The sequence below is a fragment of the Colossoma macropomum genome, unplaced genomic scaffold (assembly GCF_904425465.1).
Source record: "Colossoma macropomum unplaced genomic scaffold, Colossoma_macropomum, whole genome shotgun sequence".
NCBI classification, from domain to species: domain Eukaryota; kingdom Metazoa; phylum Chordata; class Actinopteri; order Characiformes; family Serrasalmidae; genus Colossoma; species Colossoma macropomum.
In genome coordinates this window covers 89,588-111,198 of record NW_023495761.1, presented here as the reverse complement: position 1 = coordinate 111,198, position 21,611 = coordinate 89,588, and the positions used below count along the sequence as shown (strand labels likewise).

Sequence of the window (21,611 nt, the reverse complement as noted above, 5' to 3'; positions counted from 1 at the left end):
ACTTATCTGACACAAACACATCTCTATTTTCAGATATTAAAACATTTTCAAATGTAATCCCTTTTTTAGTGTGCAATATCCATATCCAAACAGGAAGGATAAGCAGCTTAGAAGATGTGTGTGTGTGTTTTTTCCTCCCCCATGTTTGTGTATTAAAAATCATTAATCATTAATATCAGCCAAAGCCCTTTTTCCTTTTCCCTATGGTTAACTGAACCGAATATCCATTCATTAGCCCTAGCTAGGATACCTGAATGTCAAAATCAAATGGAATATGCATGAGGTGATTTTAGTCTGGATTTTTTAAGTGCAGGGGAGCATATTTAATCCCACATTTCAGTACAGACCTGGAAACCACATATTTGTCATAAGCCTCCTCTCTGGCCTTCTTAGTATCCTCCAGCTGGATCTGCAGTCTCTCCAAGCGGTCCTCCTCATGGGCACAGCGCACATTCAGCTCCATGTTCTGCCTGTTCAGATACTCCTTATCTTTCTGGAGGAGAGTCACTGACTGCTGCAGAGTAGAAACCTGCAAGAGAGAGATGTGCAAAGAATAAATTCTAAATTTTACAAATTTAATTTTAGATTTTTTTTCGTTTAAAAACCAGTGCACTTTATTATAGCTATGTAAGCAGACAAAATAAGCTTCATCAGACTGTATTCATTACCATATGTATTTCAATATCATTATTTTCAGAATGGTGTTCACCTGAAACTATACATGAAAATCACGTGATTTCCATAGAATTTACTTTTTTGTTTTTTATCACTACCATCCAGAGCAACATTAGCTGCATGTTCCACCCAATGAGGTGTGGATATCATAAATACAGTTTATGTTTCCAATGCCTCCATGATTGTAGCCTTTCACGCTTGTTCTCGTTCGCTTGTGGATTTCAGTTGCTGTACTGAGCTGTAACAAGAGAGCAAGACAGAATCACAGGTTCTAAGTTACAGCTCACAAGTACAGTCAGGTAAAAAATTAGAACACCCCATTAAATATTTAGTTCGACAGATATCTAAAGATAAAGGTGATGTAATTGCATCATGTTTGTAAAAACAGTAAAAATTCGACTTTGTTACCATTTGTTTAACAAAGAACAAAAAAAAGAAAAACAAAAAAGATGTCATTTAGGATGCCCTATGCCCTGATAGATGTTATTTCCCCTGTTGGCTGAAATAACCTCAATCAGACACTGACTGAGAAAAGTTTTTTCCACTCCTCCATGAAGAATTCTTTCAGCTGTGTGATGTTAGAGGGGTTTCTTGCATGCACAGCCTGTTTCAAATCACCCCACAGCATCTCAATAGGATTGAGATCTGGGCTTTGACTTGGCCATTCCAGAACTCTCAGTTTCTTTCTTTTGAGCCATTCCTTTGTGGATGTACTGGAATGTTTTGGGTCATTGTCATGTTGCATGCTGAAACCTCAGCTTCAGCTTTTGCACAGATGGTCTCATATTTTCTTCAAGTACCCTCTGATACAATAAAGAATTCACAGCAAATTCCATGATGGAGAGCTTGGCAGGCCCAAAACATGACATTTCCAACTGTTTCACAGTTTGTATGAGATTCTTGTGCTCAAACGCTACATTTGGTTTGTGCCGAACTGTACCCAAATAATAAACTTTGGATTCATCTGTCTAAAGCACTGTTCCAGAAGTCCTGGCCTTTGTCTAGGTGTTCTCTGGCAAACTTTAGTCTTGCCCTGATGTTTGGGGTTTTTTTTTGACAGCAAGGGTTTCCTCCTTGCAGACCTCTCATGAAAATCAAACTTGTGCAGTCTCTTTTTGATGGTAGACGCAGGTACTTTGACATCAACTGTGGCAAAAGCTATCTGTAGGTCCCATAATGACATTTTAGGATTGTTGAAGGCTTCTTTACACATCTTGTGTTCTGCTCTTGGGCTGAACGTGCTAGGATGACCTGACTTGGCCTTGTTGGCAGTCAGGCCATCCTCCACTTATTGTTATTTACCAGACACTGGAATGGGTGACTTCTAATTGTTCTGAGAACACACACATTTTCTAAGCCGCTTATCCTTCTGGGTCCTGCGGAGGGGGCTGGAGCCTATCCCAGCAGTCAATTGGGCAAAAGGCCAAAATTAAATGTCTAAGGTTTAAGTAAGACAGGCTACTCCGAAAAATCCTCTCTAATATTGTTCTAAACATTTGCAGATGATGTGGTGAGGCTGATTCTAATTTTAGGAATTTTAAGTAGTAAAAAACGTGGCAGGCCAGTTTAGCACCTGGACTCTTTTACTACGGAGCCATGCTGCTGTAATACATGCAGAATGTGGTTCATCATTGTCTTGCTGAAATAAGCAAGGCCTTCCCTGAAAAAGATGTCATCTTAATGGCAGCATATTTTGTCCGAAACATGTATATATCATTCAGCATTAATGGTGCTTTCACAGATGTGCAAGTCACCTATGCCATGTGCACTAATGCCCCCCCCCCACCACCATCACGGATGCTGGCTTTTGAACCTTGCGCTGATAACAAGTTGGATGATCCCTCTCCTCTTTAACTTAGAGTAGAGTTTTAACTTGCATTTGGGGATGCAGTGACAAACTGTGATCACAGACAATGTGTTCCAGAGCCCACGCAGTGAATTTCCCCTACAGAATTGTTTGTTTGTTTTTAACGCAATTCCGACTGAGGGCCTGAAGGTTTTCCACATTGTCCCTTGTTTACAGAGATTTCTCTGGACTCTCTGAATCTTTTAATGATATTATGTATCGCAGATGATGAAATCCCCAAGCTATTTTACGTTGAGAAACACTATTCTTAAATAGTTGCACTATTTGATCATGCAGTCTTTTAAAAAGTGGTAAACCTCTCCCCATCTTTATTTGTGAAAGACTCTTTTTATACCCTGTCATGTTACTGATCTGTTGTCAACTAACCTAATTAGTTGTAAGATGTTCCACCAGGTGATTTTTTTAAGCATTACACAACTTTACCAGTCGTTTTGTTACCTCTGTCTCAACTTTTCTGAAACATGTTGCTGGCATCAAATTCAAAATGGGCATATTAAAAATAAATAAATAAATAAATAAATAAATAAAGCACAAAAATTTCTCAGCTACAACATTTGATGTGTTGTCTTTGTACTATTCAATAAAATATGGGGTTTAAATGATCTGCACATCATTGCAATCTGTTTTAAATTACGTTTTGCACAGCATCCCAACTTTTTTGGAAACTGGGTTCTAAAAATAACTTACACAAATTTAAGAATGTTTTTTGGTTATATGATAGTTCTCAGCACTACATCTGTGTGTCTATTCTATCTCTATACTGAAAAAAAAAAACTGTTTGTGCATTACCTCTTTACTGAGGTCATTCCTCTCTTTGGTCAGGGCTGTCTGCGTCAGGTCCATCATCTCTAGCTTCTTTCTCAGCTCTCTCACCTCTGTCTCATAGCCATCTCTCTCTCTGAGCAAAACAAGACCATTCACAATACTATCAGCACTATGCTTTCAATGGCATAGTCAATCCTTAAAACACCACTTAAATATAATAAGCAACTCTTTTTTTTAAAAAAATAGGTGAATCATGGTTGAAGGTGGGTGGTGGTGTTTTGTATTGGTTAGGCTTTGTTTTAATTTTTTCTACATTAAAACAGTTTTTTTGGGTTGCTTAGATGGTGCAAGAAAGGACCTCAAACTAAGTTAACACACCTCTGTGCTCCAGGGTCACAGCTGTGCAAATCACAGATCTGTGAACTATCAAAAGATATTAGAACGAAGGCTCTGCAGCAAAAGTCACAATCAGAATAAATGTCCTAAAGAGCTATTGGCTACTTTTCATTTATCACAGAGACTTAGATATTATGATGTCTGATTTTTGGAAGCATATAATAGCTGGTCTGTTCTCCACCATCCGTTGGTTCAATCGCTAATACTAAATAATACTGATAATGACTATATAGTTGTACAGTTATTGTATAATGTACAGAAGAGTTAATGGTAGCACAGAGTCCTGAAGAAACATTTCATTCCTCTCTCAACATATCTGTGACGTAAGAAACATAACAATAGTTGACTTTGACTTAAACATTGTATAAAGAGAAATATAAATCTACCGCCATAAAAAAACCAAGCAAGCAAGTGACATTAATTGATATTAGGTCAAAAGAATCCTTTATATCCCATATAAAGCTATTTTGGAGAAACAGGATCTTCTGCAGCACTTCATTTTAAGGTCTGCTTCTTAACAATTAATTAACTGTAAGAAAAAAATAATAAATGCTAAATGTTGTTTATCTGTTTGTTGACTAATGAGTTAAATGTTATTTAGTTGTAATCTTCAAAGTAAATGTGTGGTAAAAATAATAATTATTATTACTGCTTATTAACATTAGTCTACAGAACTGTGCTCTCACCGTTTAACTTTATCGTAGTTCTGCCGTTTGTAGTCGCCCTCCTGTATAAGCTGCTTGGTGTCGGCCAATTCCAGAGTCACTCTCTGACAGCGGATCTCAAGCTCTGAGCGAGCCCTTCTTTCCTCCTCATAGCTCTGTTAGAACGGAGGCATAGCAAGAAATAAGTAGAACAGAAAGGGAAAAAATCACTCCACTCATGAACATCGAATAAATTCACTTGCACTGTTAAGATTATCTTCAGGAGATCATAACCTACATTTTTCTCCTCGTTGAGGTCCATGTGTAAATCTGTGTGGTTTTGAACCAAGATTTTACAACCGGTTGTTTCTGTTACTGTGTCTTTAATAGTGACATGAGATAAATGAGCTCTGCTCTGATTGGATTTTCTGTATTTGAAACAATCTAGAAGATCAGTGTGAATAGGTGGAGCTAAACTACTGCAGACTGAACAGGCGAATAGGTGCAAATTACATTGCCTCGCTTCTCATGACATCACAAAAACAATACATTCAAAACAGGCTGTTTTAAGCTTAGTTTCAGTACAGAGACTGTGAGGACTGGGACGTGAATGGTACATTTTGAAACAGTGTTTACATCAAAGTATTTTATTTGAAAAAGAAAAAGTCTGTTTTCAGGGCCCTTTAACTATAACATACAGTGGTCTAAATGATACACACTCCACAATTTCATGATAATCTCAGTGCTATTGTGGTCAGAATACTTTTATGGGACTGACAAACATGTCTGGATGAAATACAATGGCATAAATACCATGTTGATTACGTCTCTTCGTACATTCTGTTTATTCATTTCTCACTGAGCTCTTTTGAAGGAAGCGCAGGAGTATTGTTGAAAGTGTGGATTCTAAACGTACAATACTTTTGTGTTTGCAAACAGAAGTGAAGATGTCTTATTATGACTTTACTATAAGTTAAGGGAAGTTATTGGTGTGCATACACTCTTGGTTTGCAGAAAGAAAAATCTAAAATGCTGTCAACACAGAATGTAACAAACAAAAATGTAATTTAACCACATATCTATGCAATAAAATAATTGTGATTACATATAGAAAGAAAAACAAAACTGAGAATAAAGGGTTCAATCTGAATACCTTTTAGAGTATAACCTTTATTCTTCAAGGCAAAGAGTGGGCAACATGATGATATTTTCTACTTGTTCGATACATTATGACAAATTATGTCACAGAGTTTTTTACATGTGGCACCACTACTGTTTGGTCATATTTGTGATGCACACTGTAATGGACAAAATTCATTTACATTTAATATTACTTATATATTATATTTGTCATATTGCCAACCTTATTCAAGGCACATGCAGTCAATACTTCCAATTGGACTTGCATTCTGAAATGCCAGTCTTCCCTACCTCCATTAGGGATCTGATTTGGCTGCGATGGCTGTCCAGGTCATCACTCACACTGTTCTTCTTTACCTGCAGCTCGGTCACCTGAGCCCTCAGAGGAGTCACCACCTCATAGAAGCGTACCTAAGCCAAAAGAACACAGCCTTGGTCAATCTGCATGGACCAGATTAACTTCAGAAGCTACCTGATAGGATTTTAGACTATAAATTGGATTGCCTCCTGACATCCATCTGTCACTGATCACCTGCAGTCCATTCAAGAGGAACATCTGAGATCAGTGAGTGGAATCACTCACATAAGTTTCAGTGATGCATAAGCAATCTCATTTAATAAGTAGAACTACTCAGAAACCCATGAATATGAAAAGCACACACACTACTGAAAGAAATGGATCAGTTACAGCCTTCAATGATTAACTGCTGGAGGCAAAATCATAATTTTGAGTAATATATGGGACACCATGCAGCCTTAGAACTGGCCTAATGTTTGTGACATTAGACTACCATCATCATGCCTAATAGAATTTAAAGAGGGGCTATAAAAACATACAAAGCCAATAGTTCATGTCAAAAACGTCCTTATCCTTCTGGAGTATGGTGGAGAAACTTTAATATTTATTGATTCTACAGAAGTGGTTCTCAAATCATGTCCTGGGGACCCCTAACTTGCACAGATTCAAGTACTCCCTGCCTCCATCACACACACTAATCAAACTCATGACAAAGCTCAAGCCTGCTGAGATGATGTGTTCTTAAATTACATACCACACAGATTTGGCCCAGAATAAAAAATGCAATATGACTCCTGATCTTACAAACAGTGCAAGTGGGCCATAAGCAATACAAAAACAAACAGAATGCAATCAGATGCCTAGTTTTGACCAGTGACAGTGGTTTCCATGAAAGAAATGTAATTGTTGTTACAGCTGGGAAGATCTGAAACTGTGTAGGGCAGTGGGGTCCCCAGGGCTGCATTTGAAAAACCACAGTCCTGAGCTGTTATCAAATGACAATATGTACTAAAAACTACAGATTTGACAAAAAAGGTCAAAGGAAAACCTCAAAAGTAGCAAAAACAACTTAGGAACATTAGTGATGTTCTAGATGTTCAGCAATGCTCACTGCCACATATTCAGGGATGGAGAGCTTGTCCTCAGGAAGTTCTCGCAGTTCTGAGTATCTCTCCTCGCTCAGCTCTATGTCTCTAAGGCTGCGGCGGATGTCCCCAGCTCGCTCACACAGCTGCCTGTTGGTCTCCTCCAGCTGTTTCTGTCGCAGCAAAATGCTGTCCATCTCCTGTTTCCTCAAAGCCTGCTGCTTTCTGCGAGACAGAGTGGACGACTTAAGGGCACTTTCTTGAAGCATCTCAAAGATAAAGGATTGATGGATTATATGGCCAAAAGTATGTGGACACTCCTCCTAATTACTGCGTTCAGGTGTTTCAGCTACACCCACTGCTAACAAGTGTGTAAAATCAAGCATGTAGCCATGCCATCTTCATAGACAAATACTGGCACTAGAAGGGTCGTACTAAAGAGCTCAGTGAATCTGCTAGGCAGAAATTTGAGGAGGGATAATGGTCTGAGGCTGTTTCTCAGCGTTTGTGCTCATCTCCTTAGTTCAAGTGAAGGGATAATGTTAATGCTACAGCATACAAAGACATTTTAGACAAGAATATGCCTCCAATTTTTTGGCAACAACAGTTTGGGTAAGGCCCTATCCTGTTCCAGCATGACTCTGCATAAATCAACGCAGATCAATGAATCAGAACATCAGAACAGACTGAGGGACTTGTTGGTGATATAGTTTTAAATTCTGATACAAATGTGAATGTTTTCAGTTTTTCGATATTGTACTGGCATCGTTACACCCTCAACTGCTATTGCTATATCTTCACTGTGCCAACACCACTATGGCCAGATTAGAAACAATATGTGTTTTTTTTTAACTCTATCAATTACTGACCTGTTTTCATCCTGCTGGAGTTTGAGCTGGCTGTCCAGCCGAAGCGCCAGCACCTGTTTCTGATGCAGAGCGTCATTCAGCTGCTCCTCCAACTCCTCAATCTAAAACATATCACAAACAAATCAGTCCACTCAGATCAAAAAGAGTCAAACAATCTATGTATTGACCGAAATTCAGATTTAGCATGTTGCATATGCAAGTCAGTTTCACTTTCTTTGCAGTGAATATGAAGCATTTCGTACTTTGGTAAGGTGTTCCACTTTGAGGTTATCAATTATGAGATTTTTCTGGGACAGCTCTATTTTCAGGAGCTGAATGTTATGGAGCAGCTCTTTTCTCTCTAGCAACTGCTTGGTGACCTTCCGAGATCCGTTCTTTTCATCCGAAGAGGAGATGTCCTCCGTGGGCACGGTGGTCTCCAGACTGATGTCCTCAGACTCCAGTGAGCTGGAGATGTTGGCAGTGGCATCCTTCTGCTTTTTGGGCGGCATTTATGTAGCCTTTAACAAAAGAAGAAGAAAATTTAGTAAAAGCAACAATTCTTGGCTAAATGTCATCATTAGTAGCCTACAAATTCAGATATAAGGGTCTTAAATTTAAAGTAAATTGTAAGGATATAAGAATTTCAGTACTGTTAGAGGAGTCTGAAAAATTACTGGTTGAAACAGTGAATTGAAATTTATAACTGTATTGCCAATATACACCTCGTGACTTGCGATCTTTCACGAAAGTCGACTTTTTTTTTAAATAAAATTTGTAATTTTCTGAGCAATTCTGTACCAAGTCAAGTCAAGTCAAGTCAAGTCAAAGTTTCTTTATATAGCGCTTTTTATAACAGGCGTTGTCACAAAGCAGCTTTACAGAAAAATCCAGGTCAAAGCCCCATGAGCATCGCCAATGGCGACAGTGGCAAGGAAAAACTCCCTAAGAGGAAGAGGAAAAAGCCTTGAGAGGAACCGAGACTCAACAGGTGAACCCATCCTCCTCTGGTCGACACCAGATAGCAAACAGCATTCCTTCTTTTTTTGTTGGAGCATCCAGCTAAAATGGTCTTACATTAGTCCAGCCTGGAGGTTACAATGCATGCACAAGTTTTTCCGCATCATTTAGGGCTAGAATATTACGTAGTTTAGCGATGTTACACAAGTGAAAGAATGTGGTTCTAGCAATGTTGCAAACATGTGTATTAAAAGAGAGACTGGAATTAAAAGATGACGCCTAGATTTTTTACAGCAGTGCTTGGAATGACCATATGGCCATCTAAATTTAGTTCAAAATTGAAGAGTTGTGATCTCTCTGCTTTGGGTCCAAGTAGTAGGACCTCAGTTTTGTCAGGATTAAGAGGAAGGAAATTGTTGGTCATCCAGCTTTTGATATTTTTAACACATTCTTCAAGATTATTTAGATTTAGAACCTCATTCGGTTTAGCAGATATGTAAAGTTGTGTCCGCGTAGCAGTGAAAACTAATGCCGAATCTGCGAATTAGCTTACCAAGAGGTTGCATGTACAGAGAGAAAAGCAGCGGCCCGAGTACAGATCCTTGGGGGACACCATATTGTACTAGCGTGCGATCAGAGTGTTTATTGTTAACACTGACAAATTGATAACGGTCTGTCAGACAAGATTGGAGCCACGACAAAGCCTGTCCCTTAATACCAACCAGATTTTCCAGCCTATCAAGGAGGATTTTGTGGTTGATAGCATCAAATGCTGCACTGAGATCTAGTACTGTCAGGTCCGTCAATATTTGGATGTCAACCAGGTTACTGTTATCTCAGCTGTTTACGACAGCACAATGGAGCTGAAATGAAATGGTGCATATAAGATGCAGACTTTTGGATATAATTTGAGAGTATTTACATTCAGATCAAGTGAAGACGACAGGAATTAAAAACATTTTCATATAAAGCCCCCCATTTTCAGCTGCTCAAAAGCAACTGGACGATTGGCAGCTCAGTTGTTCTATGGCCAGGTGTGTTCTCTGCCCTCATCATATCACTTACAAGTAAGCAGATAAACGGTCTAGAGTTGATTTTGAGGGTGGCAGAAACCCAGGGTCTGGTAAAGTCTGTGAGTTCCAGACTTCAAGCAGTCATTCGCTGCAAAGGTTTTGCAACCAAGTATTAAGAATCAAAATATTGAAATTGAAAATGTGTCTTGTTACTGTTAACTGTTAGTCAAACAATCAAAATAAGTCACGTAACTTCAGCAAACCTATGAAATGACCTGTAAGCTAGAGCAGCTCGCTCTTTGCCAAACGTGAATGAGCAACTCAAGCTGAAGGTAAAGAGGATTTCACACAATTTGTAGTCTAGCAAAGCCTTTAATGAGCAAGGTTGCTGGGGGTTAACCTTTAAAGCTAGCCTGCTAATTTAGCCACTTGTTAAGGTCCCATTGAAGACATCTCGAGGGATCCCAGTTCAGCTCTGTCTGCAGGAACCCTTACAAGATGCATTACAGTAATACCTCATTCATTTCTACAGGGCTCCTATTAGACACACAGTAATTTGGCATTGTTACTCAACTTTATCACAGCATTAAACTACATTAGCACCCCTACTTGTGTCAGTTTCCCGGACAGGGATTAAACCTAGTCCTGGAATACATTTTCATTTTAATGAGGAGGCTATTCAGAATACATGAGGGCTCATCTCTTAATTAATTAACCTAGCTAAGTCTCGAAAAAGAAGAACTGGGTGAACACAGGAACCTAAACAAAGCTCAGACAGCTGTCTCTGATAAGACCATGACTGAGACAGCAGAGACAGCAATGTTTCACTGTTAAACGCTCATTTGTTAAATAAACACTGATTCATTCCTACATGTAAGACGCTAAGAGTGTTATTCGGTTGTAGTAACCAGTATTAAGTACTAAAACATATCTAGCTCTCATATCTGGGTTCTCGAGAGGCGAACGTTAAATGTCTTGTTCGCATTAACCGAACACTTTCAGCAAAAATCACTATAGCAACACCGTTAAACGCGTTTATGGTCAGTTCTGTAAGGAGCCAGGAAAAGGCAATGACTTAACTTAGCCTCGATGACCAAGAGAAAGCGGACTTACCCTCGACAGAGAACGGTTTCAGCTCCTCTTTTCAAGCGTCCCGCCGCTCCTGGAGACCACCGACCACAACACCAAACAAAAGGGCGACTACCGTCGACATCGCAGAGCCTGTTTCAGCTCCGCTTTGCTCTGCTTTTCCAGTGTGAGCGCCCCCTATCGTCCGCCGCCTAACGGTACATGTAAGCACAGCCGGTAGATCGCCCCCTGCTGTTCGCGCTAGAGTGCTCAGCTAGGAGCTCTATAGTGTGTATTTCATTGGAAGTGAACAGTATGTTGAGGTAAACAAGGTCAGGTGTGCAAATTATAGTAAGCGGTTATATTTATATACAGCTGTATTCACAACCTGTACAATGCAGGCATCGGAGCATTAGCAGCTTAATGTTCAAGCGTAGACCCTGCAAACACAGTCACGTTGTGACAACGTTTTGGTGCCCACAGCGTTGTCTGCTTGGTGCTCTCTACAACGTTATCTGACAACTTTCTAGGAGGTTGTGTCGACGTTGTGACAACCTTGGGGAGACAACAAAAGTAATCAGTACGTTGACTGTACGTTGTCACAACCTCCTAGAAGCCTTAATAAGTTCCATTTTATTCAATATTACAGTTTCTGATAACAAATATAGTTCATTGGTGCACAGAAATAGAGAAATAGATCTGTGTAATTAGGCAATTTAATTATATACCAAATAATAGTAAATATGCTTTCATGTCCATCAATTTTCGTCACTATTTGTCTGTTAATCTAATAATAAATAGGCCCATCCGTGATAAAACTGTCGTATAACGACAATCATTCACTCAAGGTCGTGCTGTTACGCGAGAGACTAGTGCTGGTGTGATGTGGTGGCGCCGTGTATCACCATACCTTAAGCTGCTGTCTGCCATGGTGGGCTCAGCGAAATAGAGCAGCTGATATAGAAAACTAGCACACCTGTTTTAAATTATTGGCTCCCACGATTGTATCATAAAACTTAACACAATAAATAATTTAGCAGGAATTTTAATTTCAGCTACACTTTGCAAAAAAAAATAAATAAACGTTTTTACGTAGAATAATACTAATAATAGGAGCAGAACAGACTTTGACTGTAAAAAGCTAAAAGAGAAATTTACACAGACTCAGTGTTATGAAACATTTTGTCTGTTTAGGTCTATTTTAACGGAAACGAATCAAATCAGAAAAAAGACCGTAATGGGCGTCGCCCATAACTCTAATATTTCGAAACTTTTGGGAGTACATGCAAAAATAACTCCACTACAGTAACTCATTTCATTTTTGGATTTTATACAAAAACACAATAACTCAAAATCAACTGAGAAGATTTAATGTAAAACTTAATACTGCAGTAAACCACAATATCAAACATGGCCTTTTTCATGAACTGCACTGCTGTGCTGAGCTCGTGGCATTTCACATCACAGAGTTGCAGTAAGGCACCATATACATTTCGTCATCCGTGAAAACTGTCTTTCAAATCAACACAAATCACAGTAAATTCATCTGCTGTGTGCTAAATGCAGAAGGCATTCGTGTGGTCATCAAAATCCTGCCCAAGGAAAATGTATTCACTTTTCTAATTTCTTTTCATTTTCTTTACTGCAGCTGGTAGTATAAATAACTATTAATAAGAAGTGTATAAATAACTATTAATAACACGTGTATAGCTGGCAGTATAAATGATCAGTATAAGTCACTTTAAAATGTATATATTCCTCAAAGATTATCCCTTATCCCTTGTTTAATATAAATATATTTGTACATAGCAGAAAGGATTTTTTTCTCCTTACATAGGTCCCACCTGTCTCTATATTTTGTGTATATTTAATACATTTCAGTTTCAGTATTTCTTTGTATTTTTATTTTTACTTTGTTTACTTTCTGTAGAGTGAGCACCTGAGCCTCGCCACAAGCATTTCAATGCATGAATGTCCTGACATGTTGTGCAAATGACAAATAAACTTGAAACTAAGTGCTCAAGTTTGTAGAGTTCCTGTTAGAAGTGTGATGTGCGAACAGTCCTGTATACAGTCCACACAACGAAGATCAGCTGTGAACTGGAGGTGGCACACGTAACAGGCTGTACGATGTGGGACTGTACGCGCTTTAAACTGGAGCTCTATATACTTGAGCATTCATGCTGTATGCTTGAACATTATGCAGCTGATGAGTTACCTGCACTGTACACGCTGTGAATCCCACATACAGCCCATATAACGAAGATTAGAACTGGAGGTGACGCTCACAACAGGCTGTGCGATGTGGCGCTCTGTCTCAACACCATATTCACGTGTGTGTGATCCAAATGATTAATTGACAGTTACTGACAGACTGAAGGTGATATGGGTTTTGTAGTTCAGTTGTATTTTCATCTTCACGGTTGGCTTTTAAAGCTCAGCAAAACGTTATGCTGTTGTTTTGTATCTGTGGTGTTTTTCCTCTTATTGAGTTTTATTTCTGAAACAGTACACAAAAATACAGAGCTTGTGTAATAAAGCAAATAAAGCAAAGGGAATAATAACCGAACCACCTTCTCTTTCAGAGGAGTTTCAACATGTCTGAAGAGATCAGTGGTGGACGAAGTACACAAATCATGTGCTTGAGTTAAAGTAGAGATGCCCAAGGTAAAATATCACTCCAGTAAAAGTAGAAGTCCTCCCTTTAGATCTCCACTTGAGTAAAAGTACAAAAGTATTTGCCTTCAAATGTACTTAAGTATCGAAAGTAAAAGTACTAAAAGATTAAATAACTTTATTCAACTTAGTTACAAGTTTAAGTTTAATAAAACTTACTTTAAACGCAGGTTCACAGATGTGTTTTCCTTTACTATATTGCATCTGTAGGTCTCTGTTAATAAACATAAACTAGCCAAAACAAATTTATTGTAACATGAAATAGTGTCCGCGACCCAGAAGGATAAGCGGTTTAGATAATGTATGTATGTATGTATGTATGAAATAGTGTTTGTATAAATCCAGAAAAAAGAAACACATCAGTCACAACTGCATATGTGTACATATTTCTATAATGCGGTCTATTTACACACAGTCAGGTCAGTTCCATCATTTATGTTGAATAGACCCTCCCAAAATTTTACACTGCTGCTCTGATGATGAACCGTATGCTTGCACTGGGTCGGTATGTCCAGCAGGTCAAAACAAGCTCAAAACAAAGTGTGCGTGCTGTGCCCTGATTGGTGCGCTGCTTCGCGCTTCTTTCGTCTTGACATGTTACGTTTTTATACACACATAAACCGAAAGGACAGATTTCACATAATGTAGTGGAGTGAAAGTAAAAAAGTCGCCCAAAATGGAAATACTTCAGTAAAGTACAGATAGACGAAAAACTGCTTAAGTACAGTAACGAGTTACATTTATTTCGTTGATGTCCTCCACTGGAAGAGATTTAGTGTTGGTGGAAGCAGAAAAAACTTTTAAATTATTAATAATAAAGGAGGTCGTTTGTTATTAAATTGTTGTTTTGTCTTTATTTTGCAAAAAAAAGTATAAAATAGTCGTCTTCCTTCCTTATTGTATTTGTAGTTACTGTTCTTATAATCCGTTTTTTTTAATCCGTTATCAAAATATCCTTTCAAAATATTTTGAATGCAACCAGCAGGTGGCGCAAGTCTCCGTTTTCCCTACTGCCTTAAAAGAGTTCGGGTTCAGGACTCTTATTGTGAAATTCGCTGATAAACCGGAAATCGTGCCGAAATTCTGTCGCTGTAAATGTTTTATTTTGGTGAGAAAGTAAAAAGAGGGTTTTATTAACATTTTTCCAATGAGGATAAATCTGAGGCGATGTCGGGCAGTAATGTAATCGGACCCGCGCTGCCACCGGGACTGAGAGAGAACAGGAGTGATGAATCAGATGAAGAGGACAGAAGTATGTTAGTCCGCAGGCGCTGCAGCTGAAGTCACCTTCTCCAGCTTTTCGTTAGAATTCCCCCGTTCCACCTTAAACTGTACAGCAGTTACGTTCTGGCGCTTCAGATACTTAAGGTGGAACGGGAAAATGCGAATAGAATAGAAACCAAATGCATCCTCGTCTGACTGTTGGCGGATAAGCCTTAACCTGCTGCTCTGGCCTGGCTACACTTATTAGCCACACACAGGTTAAATGTGTGACTGCTATGTCGATTTAATGCATAATTTGTCTAGAAAAGCATTAATTTGCAGGCTTTGCACGAGGTGCCTTAACACGTTGTGGTTTGGGGGGGAATTTCTGAATTTTGAAAATTGAATGTATAATGCAGTATTTGAGATGTAAACGCGGTCATTCAAAAGTGGACTGATGTGAAATGGTAACATATTTCTTTACAGTGGTGGTGATAGGAACCAGGGGTCACAACACAAATAGTCAAATATTCATTTACCATCCAAAACTACCAGTGAACCTACACGTCTCTTCTGAGATTTGATATGTAGTGTTGATGTTGATGATGGTAAAAGTGTGTTAAATCTTTATTTGGGGACTGTTTTGCCTCACAACAATGCTTTGCATTTACCTCTCCACTGTGAGTGGATATTTAAAAAACGTTTTAAAGCCCAAACGTTTTCATGGCATTTCGTGTAGTAACGTTTTGTGGTGTAGCTTTTAAAGGTATTGAAGACAACAGGTGTCTGGTTCCTATCAGTTATCAGCACCACTGTAAGTTTTTCTGGAATGGAGCCTTTCCTATGAAACCACTCTGAATGAGTTTGTTTACATCTTAAACATTTAGTTATGCATTAAAAAAGGCTGGAATACCCTTTTAAGTATTTGCTCTTATGTCTTTGCCTTCATACAGTCACCAAAGTTGTTTTTCAGTCATAGGTCCAGCGCTGCCTCCTCTGTATAAACCCGTCGAATCCACCAGTTCATCAGAAGACAGCGATCAGGAGGTCGTGTTCAAGAGAGCCAAATACTCGGGATCTGGAGACGGTCCGTCACCAAAGTATGTCTCTTCTTATAAAATTAATAGTAAAAATCCTTCTACTCATAATAATTATTATTATAAAAATAATAGTTATCTCTGCTTGTTTGTATATAGAACACCTGATAAAAGTCAGGTTAGCAGCATGAAATATTTTTACAAATAAGAGATCAAATTAAGCAGTAACTCTAATAAAGAAGTGCAATGAAAGAGGTAAATAAAACAGACAGTAGCATAAAATTAAAAAGAAAATGAAATATACATAAAACAAATAAAAGCTAAATTAATCATACGTTTTTAAATGTTTGATAAAGTGAACTGAGCTTGACTGCTGAATTAAAAAAAGTGGAACTGAGCTTCATAGTTTCAAAGCATTAGAACAAAAACTGGCCTCTTCACTTTCTCTTTATTTTATGCAGATTACTAGAATCTGCTGATCTAAGATCACAAGTAACATTGTGGTCAGTACACGGGTAATTTAGTGCTAAACAAGTAAATTAAATCTATCCTAAAAGATACAGGTGACCAGTGCAGTTTTTTTTTTCTTCCATTCAGGGTGATGCGTGAATTATTCTTTCTTTTTTTAGATCAATTTTCTTGGAAAGCCCTGTAAACACAGCATTACATTAATCAGCTTTGCTGAATGCCCAGACAAGTTTTTTCGCAGTGTGTATTAAAAGATAAAAAGCGACTTTCGTAATCTTATTTATATGTGGAATAAAAAGAATTCACTCCACTCAGTAACATTAAAGCCTTGAAAGAATCTAATCTCACCTAATTTACTCATCTAATTCAGCAGATCTCGCAGAGAGGAACAAGCAGCTAGAAAACCAAGCGTGGAAGATGATGATGGCTTCTTTGGTCCAGCTCTGCCTCCTGGATATAAAAAGAAAGAGAGCTCACCTGAACGGTAAAAGCAGATGGTCATGACATGCATGTTAAAGGGGAATTCCACCTATTTGTCAGATTGGCTCACTGATGCTGATGAGACTGACTAATATTTCAGTACTAAAATTAGATACTTAAAGGGGAAGATGTACACAAAGTCATTCAGTGTGGTTTAAAGTGAAACGTTCCATTCTACAGAAACTTACTGAATCAGAATTGTTTACAGTGGGGGTGTTTAATGTCCCTAAAAGCTGTACCACAGAAAGTTAATAGTTCCAAATATCTGTGGAATTTCCCCTTTAAGTGCTGGTAAAACATTGTGGTATTGTTCTAATACTGTTTGCATTATAGGATTATTCCAGCATTTTGCTGTTGATTGCCACAAATGATAATTTCGTCGTACTTAGACCTTTTGAATCAGAGCACGTTTATTGCTATAATAATAAGCATGTAGAATAGACTATAATACACTATTCTAAGTGGGTTTTGAGTCACCAAATTTTTTTTCTCAGTGCAAGGAAATCCATCAAAATTATCATCTGTAGTGACCCACCATATGTTACGGATGTGGTCAAAAACACTTGAGTGTTCCTCTAAGCTTTAGTCCATATGGGCATTTTCAAAGTACTGTTTCCACCCAAACCTCTTGTTATGCCTGTCTCTGGTCACATTTAGGCCACCGGTGCTAGGACCTGCGCTGCCTCCGGGCTTTGAAAGACAGGATCATGACGAGGATGCAGAGGAGGATGATGGGGCCATAGGGCCAGCACTACCACCAGGCTACACAGCAGACTCTTCTAGCAGTGAAGGAGAGGATGATGCAGTCGTTGGACCCATGCCAGCAAAAGATGCAGCTGAGAGCTCTGTGGCGTTAGACTTTGAGAGAAGGGCGAAGAGGATGAAGGACAAACTCATGGGGCTGGATGTGAGTGTTTTGCCACCTTTGCTGATAGTAGTTGCACTATTAACCATGTTTCTAAATAAGGAGATATGAGGCTAGTTGGCTTTTTAAAAAGAACATTTTAAGACTTTTTTGGTTCTGTTGCACATATCAATCATACAACTAAACCCACTGTCACTGTCAGCTTAATTTTCATGATTGTGACAGATCAGTGAGTTGCAATGCATATCAATCTATGACCTAATAGTGATTCATTATGATTATGATTCTTTAAAGATTAATTTAATGTAAGGAAGCACATGCACTGTACTACTCTGTTAACCATTCCAGAAGTATTTGAATACATTCGCGTATTAATGACATTACATAAAAGTCAGGGATAAAATATACAGAATCTATACAAAAAAAAACTATACACCCATTTTTCTTTCATTAAAAATAGCCCAAGTATGTTGTTTGAGCACCTACTACTGAGTACCTTTATTTTTTCCAGTTAATGTTGGAGCACTTGTATTGCTCTTTTCATCATGAAATTGTAATACAATGCAAAAGGTAACTGTACTTTTCAAATTGTGCAAAAAAAAAACAGAAATTGAGATACAAAGTTTTTGTGCTTCAGTGACAATATAATCGTTATAGGTGATTCTTATATTAAATAATGCAGTAAAATTGGCACCTTCAGATCTTTTTGTCATACCTATAAATGACACAATGTTAACGTTAATCTTCTGCAGCCAAATGTCAAGTTGTAAAATAGATTTTACAAACTGACAGAATTTCTCCATCGCTATTTGTGCTCTGCATTTTTAGAATGAACCTGAAGAGCTGAAGAGGGAGAGCTGGATGACCGAGCTGCCGCCCGAGCTGCAACACATTGGGCTGGGCGCACGCACCTTCAAGAAGAGATCCGGCCCTGAGGATAAAGACCGGTCTATCTGGACAGACACGCCTGCAGACCGCGAGCGCAAAGCCAGGGTGAGTTACTCATCTGCTCAAATAAATAATTTCTTTAACAATTTACTATTAGTAATGTTACCACTTCTGAGTTAAGTATCAACTTATCAACTAGCTGTCATTTTAGCCATTTGCATCAACTATAACTGAGCTGCGTTGCCCCTGCGTATCATGGAGGGGAGCACTGACCACCTTTTTTTTTATGATTCATTAGGAAATTATAAAAGTGCACCCTGAAATCTCAAATTTCACAAAATTCACATCTTATTTGATTTGATTATTTTGACCTGACAAATATGTCTTAAAGAATAATTTACACAATAATGGAATATAAATAAAAATACAGTACAGAGTAAAAAAAAACCTTAATACTTCATTAGGTATGTATTGTAAATGGTTTTAACATTTCAAAATTGTATTTCTTTATTTGTCTGTAAGGAACGACAAGAAGCAAAAGAGAAGGGTCTGCCAGCCAAAGAAGAAGGCCCTCGTCTCTCTCAGAAAGACCTAGACATGGCTGAAAAAGTGTCCAAGTACAATGTAAGTTGCAGTTTGTTCAGCCCAAGTAACTCAACAGTGGCCCCAGTTTTTTTCGTTGTTGTTTTGGCTCTGTACTCTATCATCGAATTGGAATGAACCACTGACCCTGAGATCTGCAGAATATCATTCGTATGAGTATGTTTGTGACTATATACAGTGCACCTCACTGTATATGTTGTGAAATATAAGTGGCAAACCAAAGAATAGTATTTAAATTGTAAGCAAGCTCTCATTAATTGAACTGATCTTACTGCCCTGACTGATATTATTTCTGCCTTGAAACAAACAAAATTCTCTGCTAGAGCAGGTGATGGGGCATTTTTATAAGTACAAATGTCCAGAAATGGGTTGAACAATCTTATAATAATAAATATTACCTATATTTAAGACGCTTTTATTTGTCAAGATATCACTTTTTGCGGTGTATCTTTTTATGCCGTGGCCAAACGATTATTTTATACGATACTAGAACCATTCTGTCAGTCTTAAACTGGCTTTTCTTTATTAGGAGTCTAAGAGAGGTGAATCTCTCCTGAGCATGCATACTAAGAAAATGAAGAGGAAGGCTGAGGAGGACTCCAAACAGCCAGTGGAGAGGAGGCCCTTTGACAGAGACGCTGACCTGCAGGTCAACCGCTTCGACGAGGCTCAGAAGAAAGCTTTGCTGAAGAAGTCTCAGGAGCTGAACACTCGCTTTTCACACAGTAAGGACCGGATGTTCCTCTGAGGAGGAACCGTCATAGAGATGTTGACAAGGAGTGTTTAAAGGGTCAACCAAACCAGTGCGAACTATTGTGTCTGTCATTGATTGGTCCTTAATTAGCACTGTTTATTTGAACTACCCATTTAAAGATTAGCCAGTTAGTGCTAATTACTGTGGGTACTGAGGATGGAAAGGTAACATCAGCTTTCATTTATTATGAGCACTGTTTGGTAAGCTAGCCCTCTGAAAACAGAGCTGTGCTTAAGGGTAAGCTAAATAGTACTAGCTAATGTTGCTATAGCTTGCTGAAAGCCAGCAACATTCTTTCATTAGTCAAATAGTGCTTTCTTTAGCTTTCATTGGCCAAACAGTGCTAATGTAAAATGATGTAAATATCATGTATCATCTCAGCAGTTTTAGATTCATGATTTAATGCTCATGTCTAATATTCATGCTCGAATATTGAGACGTGCAAAGAAATGAACAATATGAAAGAAAATATTCATACTGCAAGTTGTTGGTGGTGATGCTATAAAATTGTACAGGAATATTTTCTGTGTTGTTTTGGTGTTTTGAGAATATGAAGTTGATTTGTAACCCTTTTTTAAGTGATTTAAAATGTGATTCCAAACATTCTTTTGTGTTTATCTTATGTTGTAGTTTTTCATACCCTGTTTGTCACCGTCTGACTTGGAATAAAGAAACATTTCAACATATTGTAGAGGTTTTATAGAGGTTCTTTACACAATTCCTACATGTACACAACTCAAAAGCCAGCAGAAAAAGACAGCCTCACCAAATCTAACCCCCATACTGCCCCCCCTCCCAAAATAGTAACCTAATGGTAGAAATGCTTAAATGTTAATGTAAGTTAATATAAAAAGGTTTTATTCTAAGTAATTGTGGAGCATTTCTATTGGTCCATTCACTATCAAATATTTAAAAATGGAAGATGTTTTTCTCTGGACAACAACAATAATAATGTCATTCATTTATGCATATAAGCCTCCCATAATGACCAAGCTGTTAGAGAAGAAGCTGTGACATAACTGTGCAGTGTTCTCAACATTAGGGCTAATCAGATTTTTTTTTAACTACTGACTAGTATGTGGTCATGGCTAACTGGACACTACCATTCAAAACTCAAGAAGAATCGTTTATCAAGTTAATGACCTGTTAACTGGCCATAACATTAAAGCCACCTCCTTGTATCACTGCATATGCTCTTTGCTCATATGCACTTTGTAGCTCTACAATTACAGACTGTAGTCCATCTGTTTCTCTGCATACTTTGTTAGCCCCTTTCACCCTGTTCTTCGATGGTCAGGACCACCACAGAGCAGGTATTATTTGGGTGGTGAATCATTCTCAGCACTGCAGTAACACTGATGTGGTGGTGGTGTGTTAGTGTGTGTTGTGCTGGTACGAGTGGATCAGACACAGCAGTGCTGTTGGAGTTTTTAAACACTGTGTCCACTCACTGCCCACTCTATTAGACACTCCTACCTTGTAGATGTAAAGCCGACAGCAGATAATACAGACGATAGCTCATCTGCTGCTGCACAGTTTGTGTTGGTCATCCTCTAGTCCTTCATCAATGGTCACAGGACGCTGCCCACAGGACACTGTTGGCTGGATTTTTTTGTTTGGTGTACTATTCTCAGTCCAGCAGTGACACTGATGTGTTTAAAAACTCCAGCAGCACTGCTGTGTCTGATCAACTTGTTGGTGGTTCTGTGGGGGTCCTGACCATTGATGAACAGGTAAAATGGGTCTAAAAAGTATGCAGGGAAACAGATGGACTAGAGTCTGTAATTGTAGAGCTACAAAGTGCACCTGTATGGTGAGAGGAACTGATAAAATGGACAAGGTGTAGATAAAAGGATTTTATGCTTTTAATGTTATGGT

At 38.4% G+C, this 21,611-nt stretch overlaps 2 protein-coding genes across 3 annotated transcripts in view; one reads left to right on the top strand and one right to left on the bottom strand.

Annotated features, from left to right (window-relative positions):
- The window catches only part of pibf1 (progesterone immunomodulatory binding factor 1), a 54,292-nt gene extending 43,375 nt beyond the window's left edge, over positions 1-10,917 (bottom strand). Inside the window, exons 1-8 of the mRNA XM_036563469.1 lie at positions 10,805-10,917; positions 7,982-8,239; positions 7,740-7,840; positions 6,897-7,095; positions 5,779-5,898; positions 4,390-4,523; positions 3,332-3,440; positions 348-529 (exon numbers count right to left, since the gene is read on the bottom strand). Of these exons, the coding sequence (XP_036419362.1) occupies positions 348-529; positions 3,332-3,440; positions 4,390-4,523; positions 5,779-5,898; positions 6,897-7,095; positions 7,740-7,840; positions 7,982-8,230 (1,094 nt within the window). The 5' untranslated portion in view covers positions 8,231-8,239; positions 10,805-10,917. The remainder of the gene's footprint in view (positions 1-347; positions 530-3,331; positions 3,441-4,389; positions 4,524-5,778; positions 5,899-6,896; positions 7,096-7,739; positions 7,841-7,981; positions 8,240-10,804) is intronic.
- A 3,569-nt stretch (positions 10,918-14,486) lies between these two features.
- On the top strand, positions 14,487-20,420 carry gpalpp1 (GPALPP motifs containing 1). 2 transcript variants are annotated; one of them, XM_036563473.1, is made up of 7 exons: positions 14,487-14,687; positions 15,612-15,738; positions 16,517-16,627; positions 17,281-17,530; positions 18,317-18,481; positions 18,899-19,000; positions 19,509-20,420. In XM_036563473.1, exons 1-7 carry the CDS (start codon positions 14,603-14,605, stop codon positions 19,725-19,727), a joined length of 1,059 nt encoding a protein of 352 aa, XP_036419366.1. In that variant the 5' UTR covers positions 14,487-14,602; the 3' UTR covers positions 19,728-20,420. The 2 variants fall into 2 exon arrangements, with proteins under 2 accessions (XP_036419366.1, XP_036419365.1); XM_036563472.1 differs by having other exon boundaries at positions 16,514-16,627.
- The last annotated feature ends 1,191 nt before the right edge of the window (positions 20,421-21,611 follow it).

What these genes read in the sequence shown, in the direction of transcription:
- gpalpp1 (XM_036563472.1), top strand. Translation starts at nt 14,603, where the DNA reads ATGTCGGGCAGTAATGTAATCGGACCCGCGCTGCCACCGGGACTGAGA. An exon ending in ATCAGATGAAGAGGACAGAA is followed by an intron (nt 14,688 to 15,611) that starts GTATGTTAGTCC and finishes GTTGTTTTTCAG; the next exon opens with TCATAGGTCCAGCGCTGCCT. An exon ending in ACCGCGAGCGCAAAGCCAGG is followed by an intron (nt 18,482 to 18,898) that starts GTGAGTTACTCA and finishes TTTGTCTGTAAG; the next exon opens with GAACGACAAGAAGCAAAAGA.